The sequence below is a fragment of the Pan troglodytes genome, chromosome 14 (assembly GCF_028858775.2).
Source record: "Pan troglodytes isolate AG18354 chromosome 14, NHGRI_mPanTro3-v2.0_pri, whole genome shotgun sequence".
Taxonomy (NCBI): domain Eukaryota; kingdom Metazoa; phylum Chordata; class Mammalia; order Primates; family Hominidae; genus Pan; species Pan troglodytes.
This window is the reverse complement of record NC_072412.2, coordinates 26591316-26618676: the sequence shown is the minus strand read 5'-3', so window position 1 is coordinate 26618676 and position 27361 is coordinate 26591316. Positions and strand designations below refer to the sequence as shown.

Sequence of the window (27361 nt, the reverse complement as noted above, 5' to 3'; positions counted from 1 at the left end):
AATTTTGATAGAATAAAATGAATCCTTAATTCTTCTTGATTAGCTTGGAAATGGCCAAGATGCACACCTGGACTTTCGGTCTCACACAAGAGTTGTTTCATTACCTCCCTATTTTAACAGTGAGCGTCGAGCTACCAGCAGCTAAAAAGGAAATGGAGATTTCGTCTTTGCTCTCAAAGAACTATTTAAAGCTTTAGTAGTTTTGTCATCTGTAATAAAAGACGTAATGCTGACTCAAGGAGTTAATGAGAAATAAGACAACGCCTTCCAGTGGACAAGTAGCCAATAAATGTTAGTTTTTCTTCGTACCAGGAATCCAAACATTCCAGGTATGAAGCCAGATTAGGTGGCTTCACGACTGTGGACTCGCAGTCTGCCCTTGAGGAATTTCTTATTGAAGAAGAAAAAGAGGGGGGACAGGGGGCCCAGACCCCCAGCACCCGGCTTTCGAGCAGGCTCCACGGGTCCGGGTCCGGGTCCGTTTTCCCTTTCGCCAGCTGGGGCCCCGTTCGAACCTCTCCCAACTACAACGCGGAGGCTCCGACGCCCCGGCCCCAGCTTTGTTTTGCCTCCGGGAGCCGCGCGCCACCGGGGACCCGCGGGGAGCCGTTCGCACTCCGAAGCTGTCTGCTCACCTGCAAATCGGAGACAGCGCCCTTTCACTCACGATCCTAAAACATTTTATTCAGTGTTACATTAAAAAGACGTTTATGAAAGCAATTTATAAAGCCCTAGTGGGAGACCGAGATTGGTGTTAATGTAACTGGAGTAAGGGCTGCTCCGATTGCTGCAGAAATTCGACATTAGCTTTCCCGCACCTGCGGAGCAGCGGGAGCCAGGTGAGCAGCAATTTCCCCTCAGGGACTTCCTCCGCGCTCTCCGCATTTTCTGTCGGCGGAACTGAATCCCAACAGTAGAAAAACGTGGCTCCGCCCATCACCTTTCCTTTAAAGGACGCGGGGTGAAGCCCCGCCCACTACGGAGAGCGAAGGGGACTCCCCGCGGATCCGCTATACTTGCGTCCGCTAGAGTATATCAATCGCTTGCCCCAGCACAGGTAATGCTAAATATGAGGCGTGCGGAGCGGTGCGCGGACCGGCATCGGGAGGGCGTGGCCTTAGGGGGCGCCCCTGTGGAGGAGGCACCTGGAAGGTCAGGGCTACCCAGTCCCGCCGGTACCGAGGGCGGAGAGGCTCCGCAGGTCCTGCTGCGGAGTCGGAGGGTTCTGCCGGGCTGTAAAGCCATTTTCAGCGAGGCCGCTGCACGAACTTCCGAGGGATGTTAGACCTAGAGTTGGCGCCAGCCCCACTGAGCTTTTCTAGTTCCGTCCCGACATGCGCGCCCACTTTTGTGCGCACGCACGCACGCAGTACGTCGCTACGTCCCGTCTCTAGCCCTGACGCTCCGCCGGTCCCGTTCTGCAGGTGGGCGTCGCCGCCGACTTACCAACAACCAGGTCGGGGGCTCCCGGAAGTGCTCTTGCGGCTTACTGGCTGGCACAGGTGGGGCAGAGCGAGCCAGGCGAAGGGCGCCTGCGCAGGACATGCTGGACAAATGCGTTGTTCTTGCTGCCTGCTGCTGCGGGAGGAGGCCTTATGGGGGAAGGTCGCGAAGTGACTGGGATTTTTTTTCTCATTTGTCATTTAGTGGGCTCCGTGGCTTAAGACTTGAACCAAGTAAACGAAGTTCTCTTACTGAGAAGTCTCAGTTTCAAGTACGTGTTGTGAAAGGCCTAAGTCTTAGAAAAGTAGAGGGTGGAGAGAAGAATCTGAAAATCGACTACTATTCATTCTGCCAGGCACAACACAGTAACGAATAAGTCCATTTTGTTCCTGCTTCGTAGAGTTTACGGTCTAGTGATGGAGAGCAGCAGTGCTAAGATCATCACAAAACTGTAATTATAATGAATGTTTTAAAGGAAAGGTAAACTGGACTGTAGAAGCATTCAGTGTTAAGCTCAGTAAATTGGGGGAGGGATGGGAGAATTGGCTTAGTTTGGAAGGTAATCAGAAGAATGCGCTAAGGATCTGGCGTTTCCTAAACAAAGGACGAGAGTACTGTATTTCAAAAACCGAATGGCCAGTGTGGCCTAGGCATAAAGAAGAAACTGGAGAGGTGGGAAGGGCCTTTTGGCCTGGCGAAGGTGTAGATCTTTAATCTCGGGGCAGTTTTATTTAAGGTGAGGAAGGTCCTGGGTGTAGTGACCGCAGTGCAGCCCTGTAACTGGTTGCCAGGGCTCAAGCCGAGTTAGGAGACTGGCAGGAATCCAAACGAGGTGGTCGATCTTTTAAACTGACGGTGGTGACAGTGGATACGGAGAGGACTGGATGGATTCGAGTGGGGTTTAGGAAATGAAGTCGATGAGGCTTGGTGTTGGGTTGACTGGGAAAGTGGAGGCGTCAAAGGTGTCTTGGAGGTGACTGGAGGTTGTGGATGGGTAGTGATCCCATCACTAGAGTTCTGGAAGAAGACTAACATAGGATTAACATAGGAGAATAAGTTAAAAAAAAATTTTTTTTGAGAGTCTCACCCTGTTGCCTAGGCTGGATGCTTAGGCTGGAGTGCGGTGGCACGATCTCAGCTCATTGCAACCTCTGCTTCCCGGGTTCAAGTGATTCTCCTGCCTCAGCCTCCCAAGTAGCTGGGAATACAGGCTCACGCCACCAGGCCCGGCTAGTTTTTTTGTATTTTTAGTAGAGATGGGGTTTCACCATGTTGGCCAGGCTGGTCTTGAACTTCTGACCTCAAGTGATCTGCCTTCCTCAGCCTCCCCAAAGTGCTGGGATTACAGGCGTGAGCCACCGCGCCCAGCCGTAAGTCCAGTTTTTAATACAGAGTCTTTAGCTCTGGGTTTAAAAGCTTTTTAAAACATATGGTTATTATTTCAATTTAATAGCTAAAGAAATAAGGTTAAATAGTTGGCCAAAGATATATGTTGGCTTTTTCCAGTGTTCTAAATGGGAGTTCTAGCACGTAAACAGCTCAGCCTCATTATGGAGAGTACACTTTGTGCTCCCTATGGAAGAGCAAAACCAGAGCCAAGGGAGGGGAGCATGAAGGCCCAGTAACGGTAGCGCAGGCCCTCTGGGATTAAGGCTGCACTGCTCAGGCCAGAATGGGGCAACTGGGACAGTTTGCAGGCAAAAGCAAGGACTTTATGAAACTTCTTTGGAAGGTGTAAAAGAGTTCTTAGAGTCATGAGAATTGGCAAAACTAATTTCACAAATATTTAGTCCGCTAGAATCTATGCAACTTTGATCCAATCTCCCAGGAAAGAACAGATAACAGTATGAGCTTGTGAATATCAGCTGTATGAGAAAAGCAGTGAGTGAACAAATAATAGAAGTTATTTTCGTCTCTTCAGTCCACATGATTTCAAATGCATGCAAGCAATTTTTTACAGGACAAGAATGCCCACCCACCCACCCCTCATATCTACTAAACCACATATTTAAATCATGTTCCAGGAAGTTTCCCTGCAAATATTTTATCAGTACTTCCGGTAGAATGCAAAATAATGAATTATACAGAGAATACAGCTGTCATTTGGAGCAGTAATAATTGTCTTTTTTTGGTACAAGAATGTTCACAGCAGCTATTCATAAGAGCCAAAAATAAATAAATAAATAAAGGGAACAGCCTAGGTGTTCATTGACAGAAAACTAGATTTAAAAACTGCGATATATTCATATACTTGGAGGACACTTCTTAGAAATAAAAAGGAACAAGGTAATGATCCGTACAACGTGAATGAATCTCGAAACATGCTGAGATGTCTTACAACAAAGAGTAGATACTGTTTGGTTCCATTTATATGAAGTCTTAGGACAGACTATGATGGGAAAAAATCAGAACAATAGTTGCCTCTTGGGGATGGAGATTGACTTGGAAATGGCAAGAGGGAACTTTCTGGGATAATGGTGATGTTCTGTCGATAGGAGTTTTGGTTACAAAGGTATATGCACTTGTCAAAACTCAGATAAAGTCTGAGTAATCGTCGAATTAAAAATGGATATCATACTATAAAGTTATGCATTATAAGTAATTGACATTAAGATAATTGGCTTTTAGAATATTGTGGCTGTCTCGGAGAGTATAGTTGTGGGAGTGAGTGCAGCAAATGCAACAGGATTATCATAAGAACGTAAGTGTTTGTTTCTATTTTGAGTTAGTCTCCTGGCCTCTTCAGCCTAGTGTTGTTTACCTCACAGAGGCATCAGAGATTTTCATCAGAGAACATGGCTTCCTATTTTTATTCAACTTTGAAAGGTTAGGGGTAGTCTCAGGCATCCTAGCTCAAACTACCCTTGACCCCACTTATAGTGTTTTCTTACTCTTTTTCTTAAAGTTCATCTTTTTTTTTTTTTTTTTTTTTTTTTTGGCCTAACCCAGTGGTTCTGAACAGGATAGGGAAGAGGAAACATCTGTGTTTTGAAAAGCATCCCCAGGTGATGCCGACAGGCCCTGGTTTCTGAGAAACACCACCCCATTGTAGACCAGTTAACTTTTAACTGTTCACTAGCAAAAAATTGTACAAGTTCTGCCTCAAACTGAAACCATCACCATTTGTTTTATTCTTCTAAAATTTTTATTTCAGTAGCTTTTGGACTGCAAGTGGTTTTTCATTACATGGACGAATTATATAGTGGTGAATTCTGAGATTTTAGTGCACCATCACCCGAATCGTATACATTGTACCTAATGTGTACTTTTTTTATGCCAGCCTCCTTCCCATCCGCCCCCATCACCATTTATGATGAGACTTTTAGACCTGAGTTTAAGGAAAACTAAATGAAGAAATAAAGGCACTATGCATTACAAAAAAATCAGAATTTTAAGTTTATAAAGTTCCTTATTTATGGGTCACTTAGATATAGGCTTGAAACGAATAAAGGGAATATTTTTTAAAATTATGTACAAAGCCAGAATGCCAATGTATTAAATTACAGTGAAATTTAGAACTTACACAGACTAGAATAGTTACATTGGCATTACTAGTGAACCATTCCTCCCTCTAGGCTATTGATTTGTTCTTTAAAAATGTATTAATTATTGAACACCCGTATAACCATAACCTAGATTCAGCAAATGCTGCCGTAAGTGCATTGTTTATATTTTCTGCTGTATGGTTTCAAAGCAAGTGATAGATGTCATGACACTATCCTAAATACTTCAGCATTTGTTTCTTAAGAATTCCATTTTCACACCTAAGAAAATTAACAGGCGGGTGCCGTGGCTCACGCCCGTAATCCCAACACTTCAGGAGGCCAAGGCAGGTGGATCATTTGAGGTCAGGAGATCGAGACCAGCCTGGCCAACATGGTAAAACCCCATCTCTACTAAAAATACAAAAATTAGCCAGGCGGTAGTGGTGCACACCTGTAATCCCGGCTACTTGGGAGGCTGAAGCAGGAGAATCACTTGAACCTGGGAGGCGGAGGTTGCAGTGAGCCGAGATTGCCCCACTGCACTCCAGTCTGGGTGACAGAGTGAGAACCTGTCTCAAAAAAAAAGAAAAAAGAAAATTAACAATACGTCTCTAATAGTATCTAATACCTAGTCCCTATTCAGATTTTCCCCTCATTCCCAACATTTCTTTTCAGCAAAATTATGTCTCCTTGATTTTTTTTTTCACTCAAGAATAGCTTCCCTCTTCCCTTTTCATTCCCAATGGCATTGGCTTTTTTAGACACTAACCAGGTGTCTTGTTCCATCTGGATTTGTCAGATTGTTTCCTTGTGGCATCTTCTATTGTTTCTCTGAGTCTGGCCCTTGTATCCCCTGGAAACTGGAAGCTAGACCCTGCATCAGGTTCAGGTCAAACCTTTTTGGCAAAGCTGCTTAATAGAAGGTGCCATGCACTTTGGGTAGCTTCCCATCCAGAGATGTGGCAAGGATGGCAGGTTGTTCCACTGTTGGAGATGCTGAGTCTGACGTTGGCTTAGGATGACAGACAGCTGTCTACCCTCAGCAGAGTGTGCTTTTCCCTCTCAGTCTGAAAGTAATCTGTTTGTGACCCTTTGGCATCAGCTCTCTTGCATCCTGCCTGAATCAGTAGTTTCGTTGGGGTTGGAAAAATGGTGATTTTCTTTTTTTTTTTTTTTTTTTTTTGAAACAGGGTCTTGCTCTGTTGTCCAGACTGGAGTGCAGTGGTGTGATCAGAGCTCACTGCAGCCTCAACCTCCTGGGCTCAAGTGAACCTCCTTCCTCAGCCTCCCCAGTAGCTGGGAGTACAGTTGCGTGTCAACACACCTGGCTAATTTATTTTTTGTAGAGACTGGGTCTTGCTATGTGTCCCGGGCTGGTCTCAAACTCCTGGCCTTAAGTGATCCTCTCGCCTTGGCCTCCCAAAGTGCTGGGATTACAGGTGTGAGACATCATGCGTGGCATGATTTTCTAATTACTTTTACTTTTCTTTTGTGTTTATTAGCTGTCATTCTTCTCTACAGAAGAGCTTCTCCTCATCAACTGGGGATGATTACAGTTCTTCCTTAAAAAGGTAGGATAAATGCTCAGTTCTTTTTATTTAATTAGCAATTTTCAAAGTAAAGAATCAATATGATAGTCCCATGCAGTTGTGGCAAATTATCATTTTCATAGATTTTTGTATATTCAGTATATTGAAATGAATGACAGTAATTATGCCTTACTGTTTAAATTACACCAAAATTGACCAGTGGGAGTCTCTTCATGCTGCCAAACTGTAAATGACATGTAAACAAACAAAATCATAATACCATCATGGAAATCTAAAAGCTAAATATTTGATGAAATAAAGGAACGTTTTTTAATTGGGATAATATTGTGAATACTAAAAAGATTAAGGAGTACCTCTTAGAGATACATACTATTTCCTGAAAAAGTAGGCTTTACTTTGAAAGCATTCCTGGATGGTTGGGGGGAGATAGTTGAGGGGTAAAGATGAAACCCAGCTGCTGTTTATTATCCAGTTCTTTCTGTACAAGGTTAAAAAGTTCCCTAATAAAAAGTTTTTAAAGTATGAATTTATGTTGATAGCTGCAATTTAAATGTAATATTACAGGTTGTTTTAACTTTGTATTTATATTTTTATCTATAAGGGCCTGTTTTGAAGAAACGTATATTTTCAATTTTGCTGATTTAAAGCCAGTATTGAGTTAGTATTAAAGCTTAATTGCAATGAATTGCATTGTTTGCTGTATACATCAATAAAAACTGAAGTTTCTTAAAAATTTAAACTAGTGGCAAAGAACTTTAAAAGTTATATACTTCCAGTGTTTTTCTTTTTTTTTTTCGTTTTTTTTGAGATGGAGTCTCGCTCTGTCGCCCAGGCTGGAGTGCAGTGGCACAATCTCGCTCACTGCTAGCTCCGCCTTCCGGGTTCACGCCATTCTCCTGCCTCAGCCTCCCGAGTAGCTGGGACTACAGGCGCCCGCCACCACGCCCAGCTAATTTTTATTTTATTTTTTAGTAGAGACAGGGTTTCACTGTGTTAGCCAGGATGGTCTCGATCTCCTGACCTTGTGATCCGCCCACCTCAGCCTCCCAAAGTGCTGGGGTTATAGGCGTGAGCCACTGCACCCGGCCCTACTTCCAGTGTTTTTCTATTCTTTCCCTTTCCTTTGTTTCCTTCTTGGAAAGTGTTTTTAAAGCTTTTTTTAAAAACCTACATCATTTTTCTGAAATAGTCTTTATTTTGTAAATAAAATTTATTTTCAAGTATAAAAATAATACTTATAAAAAAACTTGAGAAATACTGGCAATTAGGAAAAATAGGGGAATGAATTGCTTTTGTCTTCAACATTTTTATAATTTTTTTTCATCTTTTCCTATATCTAGTTATTTTGTTTGCTTGTTTGAAAAAAATCAAATTTTGAAATTTTTTATATTTTAATATGTTGATAATTTATTAAACAAGGCACTTTAGCTTTTATTCATAACTACTAAGGGAAAAAGATAGCCAATACTGAGTTAGTATTAAAGCTTAATTGCAGTGAACTGTTTTGTCTACTGTATATATCAAGAATATTAGAATTTATATCTATCTATTTAGTAACATGATTTTACATGTGATAACTTCTACATCATTGTCGCTAATACAGACTTTGGAAAGAAACAACACTGATTTTAGACATAAAGTTTATAGAGCAGGCTTGTGAGCAGGAACTTAGAGTCCCCTAGCAGAATACCTAGTGACATTTGGGACTGGATGCTGCTGCTAGTTTTCTGATAAGTGAAAAAAAAATCTTCTGTGATCTTTTCAGATTTTTCTTCTTTTTTGGTTTGGGGGCTTCCTCCATTCACAAAAGATCTGACTTTTTATTAAACAGTATGTCAGTGATTTAAAATCACTTTGCTCCCACCTTAGAGCCTTTACAGCATCTACAGCTGGAGCCACCAGCTGGGTAATAACCATTAATCAATGCATGTCATACACTGTGGATGGAGCATCTGGCCACAGATCCTCACCATTACTGACGGGCATCTGAAATGCCAGCTAGAAATGTGAAGGGTGTAGCTTGTAGGCATTCGTGACACATCCAAAGGCGTAGAGGTTAAATGCCAGCAGCCCTGCCATAGCTCCTTGGCTGTTGCCTTCGGCCTGTGCATTCATTCGACATGTACATGCTGAGCCAGGCTCTGAGCTGTAGTGCCGGGGAACACAGCAGTGAACAAAATGGACAAAGTCCATGTTCTCATGAAGCTTTCATTCCAGTGAGGAAAGATTATGAACATATATGCAAATAAATATAGAATGTGTCCAGCAGTGATGAATGCAGTAAAGTTTTTAAAAGGCAAGGTAATGGGTTTGAGAGTGTTGGGGTGTGCTCTTTTATGGAAGGGTCAGGGAAGGGCTCGCTGAGTAGGTAGCGTTTGAGCAGAGACGAGGTAAATGAACCATGAGGCTATCTGAGGGAAGAGTGTTGCAGGGAGAGAGAACTTCTGGGTGCCAGGACCCAGAGGAGGGGTGTGTTCACCGTTCACAAGGAACAGCAAGGAGGCTGGAACAGAGTGAGCCAGAAGAAGTACGGTCGGCACAGGCCAGTGGGCATGGTAGAGAGCTTAGCTTTTACTTGGAGTGAGATACTAGCCAGGGGAGGGTGTGGGCAGAGGAGGAACGTGATCTGACTTACGCATTTTTAAGGATTGCTCTGTGTGCCCTAGCAGTGATAAACTCCAGGCTGTGAGGGCAGAGGCAGGAAGAGCAGTCGGGAAGCTGTTATTGTGATGCGGTTTTACTGTGATGCAGTTGAGCGGTGCAGCGGTTTGGGAATGGGATGATAGCAGTGGAGAAGGTGAGAAGTGGTTATACTGGTTGAACGGTAGGTTTTGCGGATGGGTTGCTGAGAGAAAATAAAGAGTCAAGGATAACATTGGTATTTTTGGCCTGAGCAACCAGAAGAATGTGTTGTGATTACATGAGACAGGGAAGACTGAGGGAGGAGCAAGTTTTGCATGGAAGGCAAAGCATTGAACTTTGAACACGTTAATCCTCAATGACTATTACATATCTAAGTGGAGAGGTTGGGTAGGCGGTTAACCCTACAGGTGTGGAACTCAAGAGAAGAGACTGGCACCAGAGCTATAAATTAGAGTGTTGGGTGTTACCAAACTAGGTAAGGAGGGTGTTGAGAATATGCATGTCCATCACTTTCTGTTGAATTTACCATATTTTTTTGCATATCACTCTTGAACATGACAGGTGAGAGATAAGTGGGTTGTACAGCCCAGTGGGCTCAAAGCCAGGGACCAGAGGGAACTTCCAGTTTTAAACACCCCAGGAGATTCTGGGACCATTCTTTGAGAAGCACCCTGAAGACAGCTTCTGTTTTCCTCTTTCATCTTTGACAAGTCACACCTCTCCAAGTTTGTGATTCTCTAATGATTCCTAGCATGCCCTAGATGAGATGAGTGGGTCCTCTCAGCACTCTTTCAGCCTGTACTTCTAAGATTTACCAAATACATGAATGGAAGGACAGAAAAGCAATTAAAAAATCAATGTGCCATTTGTAAGTGCTTCAAATTCAGTCTCATAACCATGAAGTAAAACCACTGTCACCATACGTGCCTCTGTTAACATTTGGTAGTAATTAACACCTGCCTTACCTTGAGAATGATCTTTATAGTTTATGAGGTCAGCAGTTTGATTTATGTCACAGTGTTTTCTGACAGGCTCAGTTATTCTTGCAGTGGGCTGGCTTCCTTCCTGGAGAGGTCCCTTTCCCATAGTGTGTTCCTATCTGCTATATACCATCAGATGTATTGAAAAATTGTTAACAGTTAATTATATTAGAAGTTTATCAATTGGTGTTTATGAATCACCAAGCATTTTATGTACTGCATCCTCATAAATAAACCCCTAAGATGATACTCGCTTTTGGAGTTGGCACTACAAGATGCATGAGAAATACAGTTGATCCTAGAACAACACAGGTTTGAACTGCATGGGGTCCACATATATGTGGATTTTCCTCCACCTTTGCCACCCCTGAGAGAAGACCAACCCCTCCTCTTGCTCCTCCTCCTCAGCCTACTTGATGTGAAGACAATGAGGATGAAGACCTTTATGGTGATCCACTTCCACTTAATAGTAAATATATTTTCTCTTCTTTATGATTTTCTTAATGACATTTCTTTTCTCTAGCTTGCTGTATTGTAAGAATACAGTATATAATACATATGGCATACAAAATATGTGTTAATCAACTGCTTATGTTATTCATAAGGCTTTCAGTCAACAGTAAGCTATTAGTAAGTTTTTGAGGAGTCAAAGTTATACACAGATTTTCAACTGCACAGGGGGTCTGTTTCCCTAACTCCCAAGTTGTTCAGGGGTCAACTAAGTAGTCAAATGAGATCATGTGTACAGAAAAAAAAAAAAGTGAAACCAAAATGCTATGTAAATCCGGTTTATTCTAATAGCCACTTGTCTTGGGGACAGTATCACCAGAGTTAGTCTGGCCAGAGTCACCTGCTAGTCCGTTTTATCAGTGTAGACTTCCTGTGTGTAGATCTGAAAGTCTAGAGAACAGCATTTCCCTCACACTTGCAGTTACAGCCTCCACAACCTCACACACACCCTGCCATGTACCACAATGTCAGACCAAGGGAATAAGTGATTGAATTTTAATTAACTCTTCTTACTACTTTCTTAGGATGGCTGCTCTTTTTCTAAAGAGGTTAACACTACAAACTGTAAAGTCTGAAAATAGTTGCATTAGATGTTTTGGTAAACACATCCTGCAAAAGACAGCACCAGCACAGTTGTCCCCTATTGCTTCTGCCCCAAGACTCTCCTTCCTAATTCATGCAAAAGCCTTTAGTACCGCTGAAGACACCCAGAATGAAGGAAAAAAGACAAAAAAGAATAAAACAGCTTTTAGTAACGTTGGAAGAAAAATTAGTCAGCGAGTTATTCACTTATTTGATGAGAAGGGCAATGATTTGGGAAACATGCACCGAGCAAATGTGATTAGACTTATGGATGAGCGAGACCTGCGACTGGTTCAAAGGAACACCAGCACAGAACCTGCAGAGTATCAGCTCATGACAGGATTGCAGATCCTCCAGGAGCGGCAGAGGCTGAGGGAGATGGAGAAGGCGAACCCCAAAACTGGTAGGTATTTTGCTGTTGGCTCCCTGAATCCTTTAAGAGCTACAAATCAGCAGTTTAAATTCTAGCATTTGTCAAGGTGCCTGTGACAACAGGGAAATGAGAAACTAGAAAATTCATGATTCAACCACCATTCCCAGTGTCTGTCTTTCCTCCTTTATCCTGCACTTACTTCTGTTCCCTTTTTTTCACTGTTTTTCCACAATACCCTGCCCATTATCTCTTCCCTTTAAACCTGTGTAAAATGTGGGAGAAACCAGGCAAACAAACCAAAGTGAAGAGAACTGTTTCACCTGTCCTGTGGCCTTCTCCCAATGCCGCGGCAAGCTGAGTAGCCGATGGGTGAAACGGAGTGAGATTGGGAGGAGTACATTCAAGTTCCCTGCCCTCTGCCGGGCCACTCATTTAACCTCCCTCCTTTTGTTTTTCTTCCCCTTCTTCAACTCTAAAGTGGAGGTGTTTGGTTAATTATCTGGAAGCACCTTTTTATTTTTTTGAGATGAGTCTCTGCCTGCTGCCCAGGCTGGAGTGCAGTGGTGCGATGTGTGCTCACTGCAACCTTCGCCTCCCAGGCTCAAGCGATTCTCCTGCCTTAGCCTCCCCAGTGGCTGGGATTACAGGCGCCCGCCACCACGCCCGGCTAATTTTTGTATTTTTAATAGAGAGGGGGTTTCACCATGTTGGCCAGGCTGGTCTGGAACTCCTGGCCTTAAGTGATCTGCCCTCCTCGGCCTCCCAAAGTGCTGGGATTACAGGCGTGAGCCACTGCGCCCAGCCTGGAAGCACCTTTTCAACTCTGAAGTGATTCACAGAGCATCTCCCATGCCAAAGCATTTTGTTGCAATATGAGTAGCAACACTCTTAGATATACAACCAGTCACTTGACGAGGCACTTGTCATTTAAGCCTCACAGAAGTCAGGAATTGGATATTAAGCAAAGATGTTTGTTTTTCATAGTTCCTAAAAAGTGCCAATCATTATGAAAGTTCAATGGATGGCGCACGGGGACAGGCATCAGATGACTGCTCCCAGCACTGCATCGTGAGGTTGTGTGCCTTCAGAAAACCACGTTATCTGCGGCTCAGTTTTGTAATGCCACATTTAACAAGGATGTTGACTGGAAAACAATATTCAGAAGAGACCAACCAGGGAGGATAATGACGTCAAACTATGTCACTTAAAAAAAAAAGGTCACTGGGCGTGGTGGCTCACGTCTGTAATCCCAGCACTTTGGGAGGCCAAGGCAGGTGGATGGTTTGAGCTCAGGAATTCAATACCAGCGTGGGCAATATAGCAAAACCCCATCTCTACAAAAAATTTTAAAATTAGCAAGGTGTAGTGGTGCAAACCTGTGATCCCAGCTACTTGGGAGGCTGAGGTGGGAGGATCACTTGAGCCTAGGAGGCAAAGGCTGCAGTGAAGAACCATGATCATGCCACTGCACTTCAGCCTGGGTGACAGAGCAAGACCCTGTGTTTAAAAACAAAAAAAACAAAAAAACAGTCTTGCTTTGTTGCCCAGGCTGGAGTGCAGTGGTGTGATTTCGGCTCACTGCAGCCTCCATCTCCTGGGATCCAGCAATCCTCCCACCTCCGCCTCCCACACAGCTGGGACCACAGGTGCACACCACCATGCCTGGCTTTTTTTTTTTTTTTTTTTTTTTTTTTTGTAGAGACGGGGTCTCGCTATGTTGCTCAGGTCTTGAACTCCTGAGCTCCAACGATCTGCCTGCTTCAGCCTCCCAAAGTGCTGGGATTATAGGCGTGAGCCAGCACACCTGGCCCCCAATCTTTATGATGAACCCTGGTGCATACTCTAGGGTCTGTGAACCTAAATGGATCAAACTGCTCAGCAGCAGTGTATGCAGTTTCTCTACCTCCTCCCTCATTTGTCATCTTAATGGTGAGAAATTAATGTGTATTTCACTATCTTTTTTCTTCTGTGAATTGCGTGTTTATTTTTCTACGTAGATGGTTTTTCTCCCTGATTTATAGGGTTCTCTCTTGTGTATGATGCAAAAAACCGTATCCCAGTTAGATTTTTCATTTTTTTTGCCTTTTTTTCTTAGTGAATTCCATCCCCTATCCTGAGATCACAAACCATTCTGTCTTTTCTTCTATTTGTTTTAAAGTTGTTATTTTTCACCTGTAGAACATTAGTATATCTGGGGAGACCTAACTTTTTGTCATCTATAAACTTCTCAATTGTCCCAACACCTTTATTGAGTAGCCGGTTCCTTCTCTATAATTTTCCAGTAGGCAGGATTTCTGGAGACAGAGGGCATGAACACAGGATGTAGGGACCCTTACCTGTCCAACAGTCTGGCTGACCCCTTATAGCAAGGAGAGCATCTCAAAAGGAGTGGGTAGCGCACTCCCAGATGCCAACCCACAGCTGATAGATAAGGATGTTAAGTGCACCATGAAGCCAAACTTGATCCTTTAAACGACTATCTTTTGGTGTTCTTTCAACAAACGATGGTTAACAATAAATGGAAGCATTTCAGATTTTAAGTACCCTTCCAGGGCAGGTAAAAAATTGGTACCTTTATGTGTATCTTCCCCATTTGAAAAGACATTTACTGGTCTGTGAAACTGAAAGCCAGATGAGAAGATTGTCAGGTGGCAACCTAGGATTTTATGATGGGCATGTTGGGAAGTTCAGGGTTCACAGTGGACTAGTCAGTAGTCCTTGCACCCTGTCTGTTTCAAACCAGGACCAACCCTGAGAAAGGAACTGATTTTGTCTTCAAATATTGGACAACATGATTTGGACACAAAGACTAAACAGATTCAGCAGTGGATTAAGAAAAAACACCTAGTCCAGATTACCATAAAGAAAGGAAAAAATGTAGACGTGTCAGAAAATGAAATGGTAAGTAAAGAAGGTACAAGCCACTGCTTGTGCTTTTGGTCTTCTGATCTAAAAATACAATTGTAGGCCAGGCGCGGTGGCTCACGCCTGTAATCCCAGCATTTTGGGAGGCCAAGGTGGGCGGATCACGAGATCAGGAGATTGAGACCAACCTGGCTAACATGGTGAAACCCCGTCTCTACTAAAAATACAAAAAATTAGCCAGGCGTGGTGGCGGGCACCTGTAGTCCCAGCTACTGGGGAAGCTGAGGCAGGAGAATGGCGTGAACCCGGGAGGCAGAGCTTGCAGTGAGCCGAGATCGCACCACTGCACTCCAGCCTGGGTGACAGAGCAAGACTCCGTCTCAAAAAAAAAAAAAAAAAAAAAAAAAAAAAAATTGTAGAAAATCTGAAATATAAAGACAAAGTGACTGGTAATTCTTCCACCCAGTGATGTTAACAGCTTTCTAGTTTGCTTTTCAAAACTAAGCATACTGTAGATATAGTTTCCATTACAGCGTATTTTGCCATATGAAAACATTGTTTTATTCTTTAAAAGCAATACACTATTGTTTTAGAAATTGTAGAATAACCCTTAAACAGGAAAATTAGAAACTTTATAGATTGATCTTTTGTTTCTTCTTTGTACTTATAGGGGCATTAATTACGTAGACTGTCTTCTAGAAAGTGTGTAGTTTCCAATCCCATAAGTTTATGGAATACCTATTTTGCTTTTTTTTTTTTTTAAAGTTAGATAACTTTATCATCCACTAAGGGTATCCTTAGTAACCCAACTCCACAGTAGAGTCACTTAAGCATAGGTCGCAACCCAGCTGATGCAGAATTTCTTGAGCCCAGGTATCCATTTGTTTCAGTCACTGAGAGAGACTCTGTTAGGGGCAGTAGAGAGTGCTGAGAACTGCTCGGCTGACACCTTGGGGATGAGGAGGTATTTTGCCAATGCCCAAACCCAGTGCTTTCTGTTTGTGGGAGAGGGTAATGCTGAGCCAAACGTAGCCTCTTAGTGCCATGACGAAGTGGAGATTTAAAATTAGGAAGCATTCAGCATGTCAGTTTAGTTACATGGTGTTATTGTACAGATTTCAGTCAACCAGATACGTATGAACTGATTAGCTAATCACTTAACCGACAGCAGCAATTCAAGGGTGCCAGTTTTTGTGGATGTTCAAGCAGAACATTAGAAAGCACCAAAGCCTCTGATTTTAAATTAATCTTTGGCTGTTTCCCTTTTTTAGGAGGAGATATTTCATCAAATACTCCAGACTATGCCTGGAATAGCTACATTCTCATCTAGGCCACAAGCTGTTCAAGGAGGAAAAGCTTTAATGTGTGTTCTTCGTGCTTTGAGCAAAAATGAGGAGAAGGCATATAAAGAAACTCAAGAGACCCAGGAAAGAGACACTTTGAACAAAGACCATGGAAATGATAAGGAATCAAATGTTCTGCATCAGTAATTTTAATAAAGAAAAGCATGCTCTGAGAGAAAGCTCGCTCCTTGGTCTGCAGTCCTTTAAACAAAGCAGTGCAGTTCTTAGCCAAGGGTAAGTACTGCAACTGTCGAGAGCATCTTGTCTTCCACACAGTTGGGTGACTCTCCGTTTTGACACAAAGATAAGCCTTGCCCTTGTTTCCTTTTGGGAGGGATATATCCACTGAGATGAGAGGCCAAACTCCGTTTTTCACGAGATTTTTTGACCTTTGGGAATAAGGAAGACTCACGATTAGAATTCAAAATCAAAACTGAGTTAATTTTACGATAGTCATATGTACCAGCAGATATAGTGTACAACATTGCTTTATGAGGAAGTAAAGTCTTCAACAGTAGTGCAGACTCAAACAGTAAAGCAGCTGAAAAGAATTCAAAACAATTTCCACTTGAAAACTAAGCTTGCCTAAGTAGTTTCAACTTACTTTGAGCTTCATTTTCTTCTTGTCAGGATCATGTACAACAGCATGCCTAGTGAGACTTTGCTACAATGAAAGAGAAAGTTATTAATGAAATATTAATATGAAAACCGTGTTGTGAAAGCATAGACTATAGGACCATGAGTATGAGGGTGAGTGCTTACTTTCATTGCAAATGTTTTGCCACAGCCAGCATGTTCACACACAAAAGGGCGGCTTTCCTCATGGAAGGAGAGGATATGGCTTTGGAGATTAAACACAGTTGTATATGTTCTTCCACAGCCTTCTCTTGGACAGCGACATACATCCCTTTCTGGGGCATGAGTTTTCATGTGTTGCTTAAGGTAATCTTTGCGTTTAAATGTTTTCCGGCATACTTCACATAGTATTTCCTCTGGTGGGACAGACAGACAAATTTCACAAATTTCCCCAGATATTACCACTTAGAAAAAATTAATACCTAATATATAAGTAACATTCAGTGCCTGAAACCTGATCACTATATACAAATCAGAAATTCCCAAGGAAACAACCCCAGTTTTTATCACCTAGGAAGTCTGTCTCAATTCTCTGAAGTTCTTAAATGCCACACAGTCATTGTTCACTTGCCAAGAGGCAGGGCTCTCAGGAAGGTGACTGTGGGGAGGTACAGAAAATGAAGTAGACCAAACAGTGTCCTTCCTTGTCCCCCAGTATGCAGGGTACTGTTTCCCAGGCGGTCCCACAGAACAGCAGTGCCTCCCAAAATTCTTCACTACAGACCTGCCACCGCCTTCAGCATGCTAATTGTGCATGGTGGGGTGGCTCAGAGACCTGGCACAGCTCTGCTCACCTTTCCAACAACATCATACCCAGCACTTCACAGAATATCATAGAGAAACCCTTTTACTTTAACGCACACAATTTCACTCTTGAAAAGCACTAAATCAGTTCTGTGGGGACAAACATTTACACCATGCCTGCCATTCATGCCTGCCTTACCTTTATGGGTTTCTCTCACATGTTTCAGAAGTTCCGTCCACGTTTTTGCCACAAAGGAACATCCTTTTTGACATACATAGCCTATTAAAAAAATTGGTGCATTGTCTGTCATGAATATTCAGTGTAAACACTGACCATAACTAGAAAGGAAACTTAGGTGCCTATATAATTTTCCATTCCCCGCCTAATAGTATTCAACTCAGCCTCTTGAGGTGGGAATAAAAACTAAAAAAAGATTGATGTTATAGTAAAACTGAACAGTGGCACAGCAAGGTGCCTCCCTTTAAGGATTTTACCTTCCTGTGAAGCAAACTTCAGAGGTCCCATCTTCTCAGCGTGATCACGGAATAGGCAAACTTCACAGGAGGGATGCCTAAGGATGCCTTTTCCTCTCTAAGCGTTCTCAGGAAGTTGGGTAGGCTGTGTATGGACTCCCAACTGCTTTAACCTCCTATCTCCATGTCTCATTTCCCTTCCCCTGCCTGCTCTATCCTCGCCTCTATTTTCCTCAGCAAACATACTCTGCGGTCGGTCCCTTGTCCATGGCACACCACCAACTTTTCAGTAATGTTACCATGCCCACCTCTGGCTTCCTCTAGTCTGGCCATCTTGTAAGTGTCATACTGCACAAAAAAAGTAGGGTACATTATATTTTAACTTTATCACAAAAAAAAAAAAAGTTTTTTTTTGTTTTTGTTTTTTAAAAGAGTACAGCTAAGGAAGAAAATAAACTGGAAGGACCCAGAGAAAAACACTGAATAACAATGGATATGTGCAAAGCACTAAAATGGGATTAATAAGTATACAACACTAGGGCTGAGTTCCACCCAACTAGAAACTAAAAACAATGAGGCTGCCTCTCACTGTTAGCTACTAACCTCTTAAAAAAAAAAAATCATAAATTCTAGGACCTGGGAAATTGAAATACAGATTAGCAAAAATCCCTCAAGGAAACAGATCATAGATTCAAATAGTTAATATAATCAAGTCTTTTTTTTTTTTTTTTTGAGAAACGTAACATCTGATGGCTCTCAAAATATCACACTATTATCCAAGCCTTGTGAATGGCCAACAAGGAAAAGAATGGCACAGGGAGTAAATATTAATAGAAGAGGTTAAAAATGACAGAAGCATCAAAGCCATGGCTGGAGCATCAGCACATTCGTCAGTGTAATGTGTAACCAGGCGCTTGTTGTGAACAAACAACACATTACATGTGAACAGCAATGATACGGTAGTGGAAAAACAGACATATACAGTGCCTCTTTGGACAAGAGTGTAAGACCCAAATAAGCAGGATGGTGTCCCCTGTTCACAGGGTTCCCATCTTTTCAGCGTGATCACAGAACAGATTCAAAGGTGCCCAGGATTTGGCATCCCCCTCGGAGCACACCCAGGCTATCCGTACACACCCTCGTGGGCCTTGGCATGTCGTTTCAGCTTGCTGGGTGATGCAAAGTGTTTCCCACATCCTTCCTGGGTACACCTGCATTGGCAACACATGAGGTATTAGCCAATCCATTTTCACAGAGAACTCCGCTCAAGGTCAATGGCACTTTGTTCTGTTTCTCCCACCAAAGTCTTGCCTCTTCCCATAACCAAACCCATGTTAAAATGTAGATCTCATCACAGGTGAGATTCAAGTTACTTGACCAGCTTTAGGACAAAACAAACCGTTGGAGAAAAAAGTCACGTTACTTTTTTTGACCCATTTAAACGGTTTTCATCTTTATACCTCTGGAAATATACTCTGCTTTCATGGCTACAAAAAGATAGTTCAAGAGGTTATCTGACTTGGCTTAGATAAACCCCTAAGCCATTCTGAATCACTTGTGTCTAGCTTTCCTAATGATGCTGCATAGGGGGTGTGCAAGACAGCACAGCAGTAGATGCATCTGCCTCTGGTGAGCAATAAAAAGCACGGGCCCCCTCTGTGCTAAAGCCATCAGCAGCAAAGCAGCAGCAGCAGACCCACAAGCAAGGACAGGCAGGGTCACTGCAGCAACTCCAAGGCACAGGGCAGCCTGTACAAGCCAAGGGAAAGTGCCGGATGGCCAGAGCCATGCAGAGAGCCGCTGGCCCTTTTGCAGGTCTACCCAACTTGTCCAGCCACCCTCACGTTCCTCAAAAAACCCTAATTGCAGATAAACCCAACTACTTGTTTTGTTCTACAGGAAAAGCATAATGAGTGTCTCCATAATGACATTTCATATAGTTGCACAGGCTCTATTTGAATAGTTAAGTAATTTCTCAGCCTTTAAGCTTAACCACAACTAGAATAATCTCAAAAATTATTTTGAAACACATTAAATATTTCTTTCAGAGCAAAGTAAACCTTTAAAATGCTCCCAATATATAAATGTGCATATGCAGTACATTTTAACAGAAAAATGTTGATTAGGAAGCTTTCAGAAGATTTGTCCCACTGTTGCTTTAAATTTCAATGGCTTTTGGGGTTGCAAGTGTTTTTTCGTTACGTGGATGAATCCTATAGTGGTGCTGAGATTTTAGCGCACCATCACTCAAGCAGCATACACTGTACCCAATATGTAGTCTTTCATCCCTCACCCCCCTCCCCAAACTCCCCACCCCAAGTCCCCAAAGTGCATTAAATCACTGTGTCTTTTTGTCCTCATAATTTAGTGCCCACTTAGTGAAAACTATGGTATTTGGTTTTCCATTCCTGAGTTACTTCACTGAGAATAATGGCCTCCAGCTCCATCCAAGCTGCTGCAAAAGACATCATTTTGTTCCCTTTTATGGCTGTGTAGTATTCCATGGTGTATATACATCACGTTTTCTTTATCTACTCATTGGTCGATGGGCACTTAAATTGGCTCCATGTATTTGCAATTGTGAACTGTGCTGCTGTAAATGTGTGTGCATGTGTCTTTTTCATATAGTGACTTCTTTTCCTTTGACCAGACTTCAGATTATACTATGAGGCTACAGTTACCAAAACAGGGTGGCACTGGTTTAAAAATAGGCACTTAGACCAATGGAACAAAACAGAAATAAAGCCAAATACTTACAGCCAACTGATCTTCAACAAAGCATATAAAAACATGAACTGGGGAAAGGACTCCCTGTTCAATAAATGGTGCTGGAAAAACTGGATCCCTATCTCTCACCTTATACAAAAATCAACTCAAATTAAGTGTGACCTCAAAGTAAAAATTCAAAACGAAAACACTGGAAAAACTTCTGGACATCAGCCTAGGCAAAGAATTATTACTAAGACCCTGAAAGCAAATGCAACAAAAATAGAAATAAATAAATGGGACCTAATTAAACTAAAAAGCTTCTGCACAACAAAAGAAATAATCAGCAGAGTAAACAGACAACCCACAGAGTGGGAGAAAATACTGGCACATTATGCATCCAATAAAGAATGTATATCCAGGATCTACAGGGAACTCAAATCAGCAAGAAAAAAACAAATAATCCATCGAAAAGTGGGCAAAGGATATGAACAGACATTTCTCAAAAGATATACAAATGGCCAAAAAACATGAAACAATGCTCAACACCACCCTTGCATTTCCAATCTTATTCACACCTAGAATCCAGGCATTTTCAGCCACATGAAGTACCTACTTGAATAGAGGTTCATTGGTATGCTGGCACTGATGGATTTTCAGCTGCTGATGTTTCTTAAAGGTCTTCTTACAGTCTTCAAAACTGCACTGTTAAATTGTAAAGGCTCGTTAGTCTTATGGAAAGTCAAAACAAAATCAACGGTTCGTAACAGAATCCTCAAGATAAAACAATTTTGGAGACTATATAAAATTTCTGCTTTCACCCATTTTGTTACTGTAAAATTCTGCTTTATCTCAAAAAGGTTTGAAGAATCATATAACATTTGAAAAAGCAAAACTGTTTCAGTTGGAATAGTCTCCCAATACACTTTAATTTGCACAATGTCTGCTTCCAAATTAAAACCTTTATCATTATGATGGCATTAAGTAAATTCAGACATTTGACAGACAAAATTTGGTTGACAAAAACTTTATTTTTCACTTTTCTTTTTTAGAGACAGGGTCTCTGTTACCCCAAAATTTTTTGTTTTGTTTTCTGTTTTTGTTTATTTTTTTTCAGAGACAGCATTTCACTATGTTTCCCAGGCTGGTCTCAAATTCCTGGCCTCAAGCTACGATTATAGGCCTGAGCCACCACACCTGGCTGAAAATGTCAGAAACATAGGCAGTAAGTGTAAAAATACTCAAAAAATTTAAGCATATAAAATCATACTTACTATATATTGTTTTTGTTGATTTTCATGTTTGCGTTCAAAATGTTTCTTCAAGTTTGATTTTGTGTTGAATTTTTGATCACAGCCATTGGCTGCACAACTGTAAGAAGTTGTATAAACCAAAATATTAATAAACCAAGGGAAAAGAAGTTTTAAGACACACATATCTTCCTACTTTATAGAAGCTAATTATTCCAAAGAATAGTAATACTGTAAAATAGTCTTAGCGAATTCCAGAGTGTTAAGCCATACCATATAGACCTCTCAACCTGATGACTATCATGTAACAAAATGCTTTTTCATATTAGGCTTCTGAAATTATACACACCACATCAGTCATCTTTTATACACACTGGGCAGATGGGAAGGTGAAATACACTAGTCCCAAAAGCCTACACTAGGCCTAAATCATGCTTAAGATAAATTATTCTCAGCTTAGAATCTGACAACCTTAATGCTGCTTGAGATGTCATTATAAACTGGATTTCCAGAAAGGCCTCAATAAAACTTGTCTTGGCTTATCATTAGAGGTAAAACAGATACTTAGAGCAGAACCATAACCATTATGTTCTCTGGCTTATCAAGCCATTCTGGTTCCCCTTATCTTGGCATCTTGGCTTTGAATGATCTAAATCCTCTGCAAAGCCTTTTCGTTTTTTTTTTTCTTTTTCCAAAAGAAAATTTGTGCCTCTTGTGATGAGCCTTCATAAGCTTGAGGGATGAAGCAGGACTTCCTTTCCCAGCCTCAATCTTAGCCATCACTCACTGATAACCCTGAGGCAGGCACTGTCCCATTCCTAGGGCCAAGGAGAGACAAACAAGCCAGCAGTGACCATGGGAGGCACAGCGCAGAGGCCCACAAATGGGAGGGGCGCTGTGGCAGAGACCCTAGAAGCCCCCCTAACTGCAGGGACAGAATGCTGAGTGTTAGCTGGGCAGGTGGCCGACAGAAAGCGCACTCTCCGGCCTCCCCTGCAATTAGGGCGGCTCATGGCTGAGTCCAGCCCATCCTGCTCAACCCCCACAAAGTCTCTAAATAAGGGGGCATGCCTCTTATGCTCTTTCCTCCTTCCTGCCAGTGGCATGCTTATGTGACAGCTGGGCCCCAACAGGCATCACAGTGAGGTTAAAGCCCAAGATGAGGATGGCAGAGACCAGTTAGAAAGGGCTCCAGAGCTCCTGCCTCTGTATTTCTGTATTTCAGTCACACAAGACAAAGAGCCCATCTTGTTTAAGCATCTCTTGTGCTGGGGTTCCTGCCATTCTTCACTCTAAACCTGACACAGGCATCTAACCCAACCGGGTATGGGGCAGGACGACAGGCCAGGAAGAGTCCTGACAAGACCCAAGTGGGCGTGAGAGACCCCAGCACACTTGGAGAGGGGGCTGGTTAGTTAGCACAGCTGGACCACAGCTTCATGCCTGCAAGTCAAGCAAATGGGACAAGAAAAGCAGAAAAGGGCTAAATCACGCAGGTCATTGTAGGACACACTTGAAACCTGGATTTCACATGGAGGCGGTGCTTGAAAGCACTGCACAGCTTTAAGGGAAGCACACGGGAGGGCACTGGGGGAGAGGGCTGGCCTGCAGACTGTCATTCCAGCCAGAGGAAGGGACCGAGATAAGACAGTGGCTGCTGGATCTGATGGGTCAGTTACAGGATCTGGCAACCCACCTGTTGCAAGGGATGGGAGAAAGAATGGAGAGTCCAGGGAGCTGCCTTATCTTTGCTATGGGTCACTGGACAGACAGCGAGGCCACCTCTCCAGACAAGAACATGAGAGAAGATCAAACAGGAAAGTGAGCTCAGTTTGACTGTGACAAATTTGGGCCATGTGGAATTTTTTATTTATTTATTTTTTTAATAGAGATGGACCTGACCATCTTGCCCAGCCTGAACTCCTGGCCTCAAAGCAATCCTCCCACCTCAGCCTCTCAAAGTGCTGGGATTACAGGCATGAGCCACCACACCCAGCCTACCACATGGAATTTAAGAAGACACAGAGATAGCCAAGTAGCACTGTCCAGCGAGCAGTGGGAAACGGGGATCTATAGCTAAAGAGGGGCAGGGTCTGGGTTAGATCATGAGCTGGAAGAGTCATGTCCAGTAGTTCCTGGTTGCATGGCATTTCCTACCATCCCCACCCCCTACTTGGCCAGGATCCGCCACTGCTCCCAAAACAGATGACATTTTTAGTTTTGTTATGTAACTTTTAAGACTTCTTTACAAATAGGAACAAATGCAAATATAGTTGCTTCCTGCCTACCCAACACCCGCTACTCACCCCTCCCCCTACCCCCTAGCTTTTTTACACACATAAAAGTAGCCTAAAGAGGACTCTTCTGCACCTTGGTTTTTCAATTAAAGTGCCCTGGTGATTTTCTCATGGCTTTGCAGAGAGCATCTGCATTCATTTTCCTGGCTGTAGCGTATCCCATTGTGTTGATATACTTTAGTTTGTCCCCACCCATGAGCATTTTATGTTAGCTCAGCCTCCTGGGTAGCTAGGATTACAGGCACAAACCACCATCCCTGACTAATTTTTGTATTTTTGTACATACGGGGTTTCACCATGTTGCCCAGGTTTGTCTCAAACTCCTGGGTTCAAGTGATCTGCCCGTCTCCGCCTCCCAAAGTGCTGGGATTACAGGCATGAGCCACCGCGCCCTGCCAGGCTTCATATTCCTGATCTCGTGAGTTAACAATCAATCTTCTTACTGGGTCTATATGCCCAACACAACCCACTTGAAAAGCCTAAAAACAGGTCTCTACTTACACAAACGGCTTTTCTCCAGTGTGAGTCAGAATGTGGCGGCTCAGATGGTAGTCCCTGATGAAGGCCTTGCCACACCCTTCATAGTCACAAACAAATGGTCTCTAGCAGGAAAAAAGAAAAAGCATGTCACTCCTGCACTAGTTAGTAACTCTGGTATTATTTAAAAGCTTAAACTGCCTAGTGTTAAGGCCACAGGCTTCCTATGAAGAGGTGGTTTCTACTCAGAGCTGTGCACCCGCTGCAAGACGCAGTGTTCCTGCACAAAGTTATACAACATAAACATCACAACTTCTCACAAAGTCACTACACAGATTTTTGTTCCATGAACAGCGTTTAAAATAAGCAGGCATAGCATTTTTAACCTGCTCCCAACCTGGCAGCAGGCTTTCACAGCAACCCCCTCTTAAAGACGCCCTGGCTGTTAGCATGGCTTGTCTGCATGGATCCCCACCACCGCATGATTTAACATGTAAAAAAGCAAGCCTAGGGCAGAGGAACGAGGGAGGCCTGTCTCATCCCAGACAAGCCCAGGGTCCGTGCTAAGATAATGCCAAGAACAGCTATAGGAAAGTGTGTCACACCTGAAAAAGCTCACAGGTGCCAGGGCGAAGCAAAGAAAACAGCTTAACACCCTAAATGCAACCACCTTTTGTAACCCAGGAGTTGGGAGGGGGTGACTCATTTTGAACCTATAGTAAAAGCCAAACACACACCCCAAATAACCAAATAACCAGTTTGGTGCATCGAACTATGAAAAGCATACTACCAAAGCGTCCAGGAGGGAGGCACCGAGGCCTCCATGAGAGTACTAGGAGCAAAACAAGCAAACAGGAACACAGTGAGCTATATACCACCAGGGGCGGAGCCACAGAACCTTGCACAGCGGCAGGCGTGGAGTAGGCTCAATAAACATTTGTCAAATTAATCTGCATGAGAGATCTGGGACAACGAAGATGCCTCCAAGTTTTTCAACCTGTATTAAGGAAACTGGTAGCGCCAGTATCCAAAATACAGCACACCGGTCTAAAAGGAAAGGCAAGCTCTTACATGGATCTACTGGTAATACAGAGCCCAGAATTTAGAGGCTAGAACGGGCAAGAGGAAGGGCAGAGGGGCAAAGCATAAAGGATGTTATGAGTCATGCCGGTGGCTATGTAAGACCGCAAGAGGGAGCTGGGCGGGGTGGAACATGCAGAGGGCAGAAGAGGATCCAACGAAAAGGGCAGACGAGGAAGAGGAAAAGAACCAGAGAAGGTCTCAAGGAAGAAGCGGTCGGCCTTCCAGTGCTGGAGAGGTTAAGGAATGAGGCCCCGGAGGACACCTGGAGAAGGTGGCCCATAAATTAGAGGAGGTGCAAGGGGCAAAGGTATTGACTGCAGCCCAGTGGTTTAAGAAATTAAGGGCTTTAAGCTGAGGCAGTGTGAAGCCTAGCTCTGCCAAAAACTGGGAAGCTGGGCAGATTCCTTGACCTCCATGACCTTCGTTTTCCTCACTTGTGTGTGACATGGGCTGCCACGTCATATCATGGTATCTGACATTCTCCTGCCCTCAAAATAAAATCCAAACTCCTAATGGGCCTACTTCTCAGACCTCATATGGTGATCTCCGCACCCAAACACACCCACCTGCCTCCCACCCCAAGGGTCACAGGCTCCCTTTGTGTTCTCTCTACCCAGCACAAATGTCTGCATGGCTAGATCCTTCCTTCTTACACGGCTCACACAGAGAGACCTTTCCTGACCACAACACTGCACGTCATTCCCACCTATCCTGTGGTCGGCTCGACCCAGGAACAAAGGTCCATGGCAGCAGAAACCTTGGGTTTGCCTGTTTTGCTCACTGCTCTCTCCAGTGTGGAGTTACGAAGAAATGAGCACATGCTGCTTTCACGACCCCTGGTACATGTAACCCATCTTCTGTACCAGCTCCAGGGGCCAGTGTTTGGCAGGTGTCTAGTAGCGGTGGGCCCCCTCAAACCTCGCACTTATTTGCAGATTACGGGAGGCACTTGGCTGGCCGAGACTCACGATCAATGACTGCTTAGTAAATCCCGAGCCCCTGCCATGGATATCAAGGTCGCAGAACGAAGGTCCTACAACTTCCTGTCTACTTCCTCAGCTCCTTCCCCAAGTCCTGGATGTCAAAGCTGAACGCGCCGCACAGCGGGGCCTGCGGCCCTGGCCACGACTGCAGTGGCTACCCCGGGGCCACGCGCCATCCCTAGGCCCAGGGTTGGCAGCCTCGCCCCCCTCACCTCCCCCGTGTGCTTGCACAGGTGCGCGTCAAGCTTCCAGGCTTTGCTGTAATTGGCGCTGCAGTCAGGGAAGGAGCAGATGAACCTCCTGGGAAGTGCGGGGCGCGGCGGGGTCGGAGCTGAGCTCTCGCCGGCTGCAATGAACGCGTCGGCGATGGTCAAGGACGACACCGACTCGGCGACCACGGCCGGCGGATCCAGGGCGCCGGCGCCTCCAAGCCCAGGGCCAGGCGCGCTGCCACGTGCCGAGACACGTGCCGGGAACCGGCGCGCCCGGCCCACGGCTCCCTGCTGAACCTTCGCGCGACGCCGGCACACTTCCGGGAGCGCGCGCGGTCACCAGGCACCGCCCCGCGTCAGCGCCGCTGCTGCGCATGCTCCGGGAGATCGCGCATGCGCCAGGAGGCCCCGCCGCGGCTCGTGGCCCGTGCCCTGCCAGCCCTGGATGAGAGGCGGGGGTTTCTGCGTCCTCGGCAAAAGGCTGCTGCGTTTCACAGGCAACTCAAATCCCGAGGCACTGCTTAAATGGGGCTTGTTTCCCGTCCTCCAGTACACTCTGGAAAGCACTAGCCTTACATAATTTAAGTTAGCCTGTTGCCACACTACTAGTGTGACCTGTGTGGTTTCGTTTCTTTGCGTGCTTTACGTGCTTCTGCTGCAAGCCCCAGTTCAGAGGTTCCTAAGCTCAGATTCACGTGGAGAGCTTTACAAAATCCCGAAGCCTA

At 43.9% G+C, this 27361-nt stretch overlaps 2 protein-coding genes across 20 annotated transcripts; one reads left to right on the top strand and one right to left on the bottom strand.

Annotated features, from left to right (window-relative positions):
* Positions 1-507: 507 nt before the first annotated feature.
* On the top strand, positions 508-15953 carry MTIF3 (mitochondrial translational initiation factor 3). Of its 19 annotated transcripts, none has more exons than XM_063792005.1 (7): positions 1413-1502; positions 1648-1714; positions 4072-4144; positions 6450-6499; positions 11136-11596; positions 14310-14467; positions 15703-15953. In XM_063792005.1, the coding sequence occupies exons 3-7, from the start codon at positions 4121-4123 to the stop codon at positions 15919-15921; spliced, it is 912 nt and encodes a 303-aa protein (XP_063648075.1). In that variant the 5' UTR covers positions 1413-1502; positions 1648-1714; positions 4072-4120; the 3' UTR covers positions 15922-15953. The 19 variants fall into 19 exon arrangements, with proteins under 19 accessions (XP_063648079.1, XP_509598.3, XP_016780585.1 ...); XM_063792007.1 differs by having other exon boundaries at positions 1416-1502; positions 6431-6499; XM_063792011.1 differs by lacking the exon at positions 1648-1714 and adding an exon at positions 10345-10570 and having other exon boundaries at positions 1445-1502; positions 6431-6499.
* On the bottom strand, positions 15908-27027 carry GTF3A (general transcription factor IIIA). Its single transcript, XM_522641.9, is given in 10 exon segments — positions 15908-16163; positions 16379-16438; positions 16537-16766; positions 17354-17434; positions 18766-18839; positions 20951-21039; positions 21609-21705; positions 24383-24483; positions 26637-26903; positions 26905-27027. Coding segments are annotated over 10 exon segments (1272 nt in total). The 5' UTR covers positions 27013-27027; the 3' UTR covers positions 15908-15998.
* Positions 27028-27361: the final 334 nt, after the last annotated feature.

Excerpts from the sequence above, each read along its gene's own strand:
- MTIF3 (XM_003314088.7), top strand. The coding sequence starts at position 1,279 with ATGTTAGACCTAGAGTTGGCGCCAGCCCCACTGAGCTTTTCTAGTTCC. Across the intron at positions 1,503-6,430 it reads CGGCTTACTGGCTGGCACAG|CTGTCATTCTTCTCTACAGA; the intron begins GTGGGGCAGAGC and ends TGTGTTTATTAG. Across the intron at positions 14,468-15,702 it reads ACGTGTCAGAAAATGAAATG|GAGGAGATATTTCATCAAAT; the intron begins GTAAGTAAAGAA and ends TCCCTTTTTTAG.